An 8,093-nucleotide genomic window follows, 5' to 3' on the forward strand; every position below is an offset into this window, starting at 1 on the left:
TTGAAAAACAAAAACAAGTCTGGAGAAAAACAGAAAGTGGAAAGACAGGAATCCTGAAATCTGGGGGTGGAAGGAAAATGTCAGTTCCTTCTCATCATAAACCTAAGCCCCGTGGCTATCTCAATCTCCCTTCACCTGTGTGACTGATGAGAAAAGTCTCTGATATGGATCAGTTCAGGAAAGTAAATAAGAGAAATAAAATCCATTCAACCCATATCCCCAGGAAAAAAACAAAAGTTTTGCTTTCAAAGGTTTTTATTCTCCCCCAGACAGTGGCAGGAGCTTGACCTGTTTCCATCTTCTTCTGGGGTGGGAATAACAGGTTTGAGGCTGTGGACAGCACTAGCAAAAGGGCAGTGCTCCAGCTGATCTTGCTTGGCCCTAGCTTAGCCGAGGCCCAAGTTTTTCATATACCTCTGGACCCAGTTGACAGATGGATTGGCACAGACTTTCACTCCCTGTTTGGTTTCCAACCTGAGGATTGAAAAGCAAATGGAGTCTATTCAGAGAAGCAGCTAAAATTAAATACCCTTCTTTTCTCCTTTTTCCCTCTCTGCATCCTGAATTTTGCCCTCATCTCCCCAGGTCTAAGAGTCCCTCTCTCTACAGCATCTCCTTGGTATCCTCCCCAACGCATCTCTCCCATCCTTCAATGGGAGTAGCTCCTACCCAGAACATCATGTAATAGACATCAGGTCCATGGCAGGAAGGCGATTCCCAACGAGATCATCTTGGTCTGCTGGGAGGTCTCAAAGCCTTTTCTAAACTAGCTTCTGCCACCATATAATCTTCCTACCGCAACTACACACAGGGACATTGTGGTGTTCTGCAAAGAGCCCTAACTCTAGAATCAAAAGTCCATCCCTGCTACTTTCTCCTTGTGGGACCATAGAAAACCCTCCTCAACTCTCAAGGCCTTAGTTTCCTTCTTACTAAAATGAATAATTTCCAAGATCCTCCCTATCTCTCAATGCTGTCCCCCCATCCCTTTCATGCTCTGAGGTTTGTGAGGATTCTACAATGGTTGGGGAATGTGCTTGGTTTTTTTCTATTAGGACAGGAACTTTAAGGGGAGCCCCATTTTTCTCCCACTCCAATTGACATCGCTACCTTCCCTTCCCACCCCAGGGCTTTTGAAAAATGAAAGATGGATCTTTCCTAAAGGTCAGGTGACCTATGGCCTGTGAATAATTGTGTACGTGAATAATCAGTGCATATTGTTTATTATATCATTGTATATCATAGTATAACAATGCATCATAAATACTTATAAAGCTATAACAAAATATTTATAATTATAATAATATATAATTATTTATAACATGATTAGAGCATCATCAGTTTAGAATTGGAAGGTCAGAGATCATCCCATTCTAGGATTATAGATGTATTGAAGGGACCACAGAAAGCCATCAAGTCTAAGAGGCCCAAAGAACATGAAAGGAGATGCCACTTATTACCTTTGCGGCTTCTGTGGACAAGTCAGGGATTTAAATCCAGTCTTTTGCCTTCCAGGCAGCTAGTGGACAGAATGACAAGTCTGGCATTCCAAAGAACTGAGTTCAAATTCAGCTTCAGACACTCACTAGTTGTGTGACCCTAAGCAAGCCACTTAACCTTGTTTGCCTCAGTTTCCTTATCTACCAAATGGACTGGGGAAGGAAATGGCAAAGCATTCAAATATTCCAATATTTCTGCCAAGAAAACCCCAAATGGAGTCATGAAGAGTTGGAAAATTAATAAACAACAATTTTCACCTATCTATGCCTTCCTAGAGTCAATTTCTCCCTTTCAGTAAAGTAGGGAGCTGGAAACTATTTGAATTCCAGAATATCAGAGAGGAAAGGGATTTCAGAAGCCATTTAGTCCGGCTTGTACAGAAACCATATTCCTGTTTACGACAACTCAGCCCAAATGGTTAGACGACCTCTGGGTGATGATGTCTAGTGAAGGAGAAACCACAAGTCTTCAAATTTAGGATGTACAGAGGTGGTACAGAGGTCGAAGCAGTGAGTAAGATAGGACTCAGAGGCCAGGGCTCACGGCCCACTTCTAATGGTTATCACCTGTGTGTCTCTGACAAGGTCTCTAATCTTCTAGGTTTCCATTTTCTCAGGTGTTGAACTTCCTGGTCTCTAAGGTTCCTCTCAACTCTAGAGCCATAATCATAGAGAATTGTGGTTTTTTTCCCCCTTACAGTGATCCCTTTCTGAAATTTCTACCTATTGTGCCTAGTCCCATGGGATAGAATCAAGAAACACAAGCCTAAATCTTCCTCACTGGATTCCTTGGAGATTCTCAGCCTTTATCAAGGACTGACCTCCATGTCCATGCTGTCCATGAACATCAGCCCATCTCCTCTTATCTTTTCAAAGAACATCAGCACATGAAATACTCACAGAACTCCAGGCTTGGGGCACAGGGAGCTGGTCCAAGCATAACCAATGACCAGAGATTGTGGGATGCGATGGTTGACGAAGTTGTTACAGCAAGGGGTGACGTCAGCTGTGAAGGAAGAAGCTGAATAAGGACCCAGGAAAGGGGCCTTGGAATGACTGGAAAAAGAAAATGAACTTACCTCGTTGGACTGAAACTATCAAGCAGAGATCAGCAAGGAGGAGGATGGAGAAGACAGCCACAAAGACTTTCATGGTCATGATGAGGAGAGTGGAGGAGAGTTCAGCTTGACCTTGACCTTGATTTTGATTCCTTAGTGACCAGGACCTTGCTGTGGGTGAGCTCTTTGGGGATGTCAAGAGAAGGGAACAGAAATCAATATTCATAGAAATTGGATTCCTTATTTAAGCAGGTCACTGTGCTTTGAAAATAAGGTAACTAAGGCTTGGATTAGAAACAAAGTAGGAAACAGAGAGTAACAGAGCCCTCCAGGCCATTGCCACAATCCAATACAATAATCTAATAGAATAAATATGTGCCTACTGTGTGCCAGGCATTGTATCAAGCACTGGAAATACAAGTAATAAAAAGAAAGAAAAACAGTCCCTGGACTCAAGGAGCTTACAATCTAAAGAGGGAAACAACATGCAAAATGAAGCAGAGGATTGGAGTGGGGAGAGAGGTGATACACCAGAAGAGGAATTATCCCATAGATTTGAAACCAGGCAGGACAACAAATGCAAAGGTGAGTGAGGATCTCATAATCCAGTCTCTGTCCTCTCTTAAGGAAGGCCGGGGAGGAATTTGGTACTCCTACCTCCAGCCCTCCAATCAGAGAGGAGAGAAGGCTGAGAAAGGTAGTGTCAATCAAGGACTGGGGTTAGCAGGATGGGGGAGAGTTTAGAAGGGATGAGTTTTTCCTGGGAGGGCCATCTTTCTCTATGAAGTTGAAACCAGGCAGAGCAGCAAATGCAGAAAAGTTAGTACCAGATCTTACTCAGACAACCCCAGGTTGTTTCCAAGCTTGTCATGAGGTTAATAAGTTACTGTCCCTCCCACCTGGCTTCCACATAAGAGAGAGGCCTTCCTGGCACCAACACTACTTCTTACTTAATGAAATGGGACAGCAAGGACTTTCTCAATAGAACATACATTCCTTCCATAAACTCAATACACACTCTCCCATAAATCTCTCTGCTTCTATGAGTCTTTTGAGGGACTTTTATGGTTTTCTACCTGTTTACGGATTTCTTCAAGTCCTTTGCATCATTTGTAGTTCTTTTTCTGTGTGGAAATAATCTCTAACACCCAATATCCATCTTCTAGCTTTGAGTGATCTTGTAGGGAAACAGTTTTCTACCAGCCAAAATACAGAACTAAGCCATCACCTTTTGCTCCTAACAGATTCATTTAATAAAGAAAAGTGGGGGATATTCTGGCAAAAAAAAAAAAATAGCTACTTTCTCCTTAACTTATCATTTGTCCTGGGAATATGAAACCCTAAGTTAGATCATTTTGTCAATTATAACTGAGGGCTTTGTTTCCACCTATACAGAAGTGAAAAAGATGTAATCCTATCCTGGTGGCTGAGTGTCCAACTAGTGAGCTGTTAGCCAGTCTTTTCCAGAAGAGATCCCAGTCACTACATCCTGACAAACTGAAGCAAAGATGGCTTGAGGACGTCTGAAGTAGTAATTCCAACAAATGGTAACAGAGAGCAACATCCAGGAGTGATGACATGTCTGGAAGCTACAAAATACACAACATCTCATGAAGATTAGCAGAGACTAGCAAAGTAATATGCCAAATGGAGACACTATGAGACCAAAAAAGAAACACATCAATGGACATCATGTACTGGTTGTCGCTGCAATATTAACGGAGATCCTAGTGGAGTCCTGTGGGGAAATATGCTGTGCAAAAGCATTATACCCAGTGAGGAGCATGTCTAGTGGTAGCAACATGAGATCTCCAGAAGACACTAACGGTTATACAGAGCAAAATATATAAGTTGCCTCTCCACATGAGGCTAGTCACACATGTTTTCCATATCCATGTGCCCCCTCTTATACATGACCATCAGAATAAATCCTGAAAGGTTAATCTTAGAAAACATGAAGACCAACCCTTTCATTTTATCAGTGTGACAAAGTATCTCATCTGATAGATTTAAAACTTTTGAAAAGACCATCTGTTGCCATTCTCTCATTTTCTCAAATGGATCTCAGAACAACTTCTCTAAAATCACACAGATAATAACATTCAAACTTAGGTCCTCTGACAGTCCTCTGTCTTTTCTGTGACACCGTAGTAACATTTTCCATAAAACATTTCTAATTTTTTTTCTTAAAGACTAGAACTGATAAACTTTCAAGGTTTTCCTATTTAGAGATCTATAAAAAAGAAAAACTTTAGAGTAAGGATTCCTATTCCAGGGTCCATAGATCATTGCCAAGATTTTTTGATGGGAAAGGGCAGGATATAAACATGGATGTGAACCTATAAGTGAAATTTCACCTTTCCTTCAATTTTTTAATAGCATAATTCTGAAAATTCAGTGTCCCTTCTAACAGGGATCAGATAGATTGAAAGAAGAGGTCAGAGGAAAAGAAGACGCAGATCATAAGATCTACTGCATGTCTATTCATCTACCCAAAAAAAAAAAAAAAAAAATGTGCTGCACGTATGACATCCATTACCCAAAACCTGAAGACTAGAAATATCAAAATAGCCTATCTACTTTATGGTTCTCTATAGATTGCACAATTCATGTTAATACTCATGTTCCACTTTCAACATAACTGTCAGCTAGCTCCTGGAGAAAAATACAAAAATAAATTACTGAGCCAAGCAAATTGAAGATGGTTTGTCTTTGACCAATGGACAAATTAAAGAGGAAGATTGGGAATTCCTAGAAAGACAGGAAAAGTCTTCTAGAAGAAATACTCAAACTACTAGTCAAACTTTTGATATCAGAGTTCTAAAGCATTTGTTTCTCAATTCAGATCACAGATCTACAGCTACAATCCAGGTCTGCAGCGGTTCTGTAAATCGCAAGCACATGTAGAACTTATATTCATAGCAACAAACCCAAGATTAAAGATGTTGTGCAGTCTTTAAAGAAAGATATATTAAATACAGTGCTTGATCACTATTGAATAATATTTGAAGATCTTCTTATGAATGAAACACCAGGTTGTTCACCAAATATTCATTCCCATTCCTAGATCCACATTACTGCTGTTTGATTATAAATTTGGATATTAGTTGACTGTGGAAATTCAGGAACATTTTATGGAATTGTTGGATCAGCACATGAAAGTTGATTTAGAAATTCCAGAGCAATTCAACAGTCTGTATAAAGTCATCTATGAAAAAGGAAGAATTACCAGACAATATAATCAACCAAAGTATCTGGATAAAACCAACATGGCATTGAAAATTCAGCAAAGCATAGATGTGATGAGAGCAGTTTCAGTGGCACTTCTTGCTGCAGGCTTTTCCTTTCATTATTTCAGTGATTTCTTCTTGTTATTTGTCTTTCATTCTCAACAAAGATCATGACATCAGGGAAATGATGCCATAACATGAAAATAAATTGGATTTAAATGCCTCTGGGCTGTGCAAAGTCACCAGCCTCATTCTCTCCTCTGGAGCTATCTGGATCCACTGGCAAGATTTAGATCGAGATGACTGAAGATGGCCCTTAATGCACTGAGATACATTAGCCTTTTTAGACTAAGGTCTTATTTTTAGACACAAGGAGCTTTCTATTTGTTGTGGGGACAATGACTAGGGATGAGGGGCTGATCCTGAAGATACAAGCAAGATTTAGGAACTTAAAGAATAACGGTCAATTCTATTCACATAAATGACTAATAGGTGTACTTCTGACTTGCCATAAAATCTCTAGCTGCCTTGTAAGCGTGCCAGTACTGTAGGTGAAAAAGGTATCTAAAAATAAAGTGACTTATCCAGATAAACATGTATAATTATTAACCATAAAGAATAAAAAAAAAGTATAGCCAAAAAAAAAATCCCAGCATTTAAAATTGGAAGAAACCAGAGAATCTAATTTGACTCTGTGAATAATAGGGGAGGAAGTGATTTACCCAACATGCTACAGACAGAGAATAGTAGTTGCTCTTTGAGCCCAGCTCTTCCAACTACAAGCTTTATTCTTCTTCCAGTATGCCTTACTCTTTACCACTGTGTTACTTCCCAAGAAAAGTTCTCTTTTCTTCCAAAGCCCATACCATTCTCCTTGCCCTCCTGCTTCTCCCTGAGATCCCTCTAAATGAAGAAAGTATTATCTAGAGCAAATCCACTAATAGCCCCTTGCCCACAACACAAAGTACCCAAACCTCCATCTTTACTTCCCAAGATGATTGGGACCACTGACCAGACCTTGTTTGAGAAACAACTGGAACTCGGCACTCTTTCCAAAAAAGCAAAGTGAAGTGAATGTTGAAGTTTCTGCCAGCGTATATGTGATTACCAATGGCCCTCCCACTTCTGTAAATCTTGTAACTCCACGATTTTTAGATCCTACCACAGCTACCAAGAGCTCTAACTTGAAAAGCTGCCAGATGCTTGGGGCAAGATCAGGACACTCAATTAGCTTATTGGCAGATCCCTCTCCTCCCTGATGAGAACGAGCGTGAAGGCCCTGGAGAATTTCTTTTCTAAAATCACAGACTGTTCTCTGGCTCAGCCAACTATGGAAGGAAAGCAAGTCCTAAGGGGAGTCTGTTGTGGAAATGTGATTGATTCAGGACAAAACTATTAGAAACAACAATTAAATGTGCCATTACAAATTATCTTATCAAGAAGAAAGGAACCCCACAGAATACAATAAACCACTAACTTTATTTTCATTTTTTAACTTCCCTTTTCATTATTGTGTGTATTTCTCTTATTATTAGTGATTTAGAGAATTTGTAATGGTTGTAAGGTTTTTGTTGTAGTTGTTCTTTTAATGTTTGCTCATTTGTTTTTACAAACATTTATTATTCCCCTCCCCCATAATCATAAAAAAAGATAAAGAAGACCATCCTAACAAATATGCATATTCTCCCACGTTGACCACTGATAACTTGCATCTCTCTTCTGAGCATCCCAGTGGTATTTCTCAAAATAGCCAGTCCTTATCAGTTTGGATATTTGAGTTAATCAAATATTGTGTTTCTATGCTCATTTGCTTCTGGATTTCATGTTCCTAATCTGTTCTACTAATCAACTTTTCTATTTTTTAAAACAAATACCAAAAATTTTAATGATCACTACTTTGAAGTACAATTTGAGATCTGGTGCTGCTATGGCCTCTTTTCTCTCAGCTTTTTTTTCTAATTTTCTTTTGAGATTCTTGATTTTTTGTTCTTCGAGTAAATGTTGCTATAATTTATTATATCTATAAAATAGCTCTTTGGTAATTTGATTGGTATGATATTAAATATGTAAATTAATTTAGCATATCCATCATTACTGATATAGTCCAACAATGAAACAGTTACTGTCTCTCCAATTATTCAGATGTCTTTATCTCTGTAATTGTTGAGGTGTGAGAAATGAGGGGGAGAGATCCCCTGGCTGGTGTTGCAGGTTCTTGTGAAAGAAATCACAAACCCAAATGTGAGGTTTGTGGCAAAAACGGGTTTATTACATTAAGAAATAACTTCTCATCAGGTTCTTCCAAA

The 8,093-nt window shown here is 39.3% G+C and overlaps 1 protein-coding gene and 1 pseudogene across 1 annotated transcript; one reads left to right on the plus strand and one right to left on the minus strand.

The window, feature by feature from the left end:
• Window positions 1-244: 244 nt before the first annotated feature.
• On the minus strand, window positions 245-2,817 carry LOC111720949 (C-C motif chemokine 3-like). Its single transcript, XM_031969159.1, has 3 exons — window positions 2,579-2,817; window positions 2,400-2,505; window positions 245-474 (listed from the first exon to the last, which is right to left on the minus strand). The coding sequence occupies exons 1-3, from the start codon at window positions 2,781-2,783 to the stop codon at window positions 387-389; spliced, it is 399 nt and encodes a 132-aa protein (XP_031825019.1). The 5' UTR covers window positions 2,784-2,817; the 3' UTR covers window positions 245-386.
• A 2,252-nt stretch (window positions 2,818-5,069) lies between these two features.
• Window positions 5,070-6,321, plus strand: LOC100918299 (annotated as a pseudogene).
• The last annotated feature ends 1,772 nt before the right edge of the window (window positions 6,322-8,093 follow it).

This window comes from Sarcophilus harrisii, chromosome 4 (assembly GCF_902635505.1).
Source record: "Sarcophilus harrisii chromosome 4, mSarHar1.11, whole genome shotgun sequence".
Classification (NCBI taxonomy): Eukaryota; Metazoa; Chordata; class Mammalia; order Dasyuromorphia; family Dasyuridae; genus Sarcophilus; species Sarcophilus harrisii.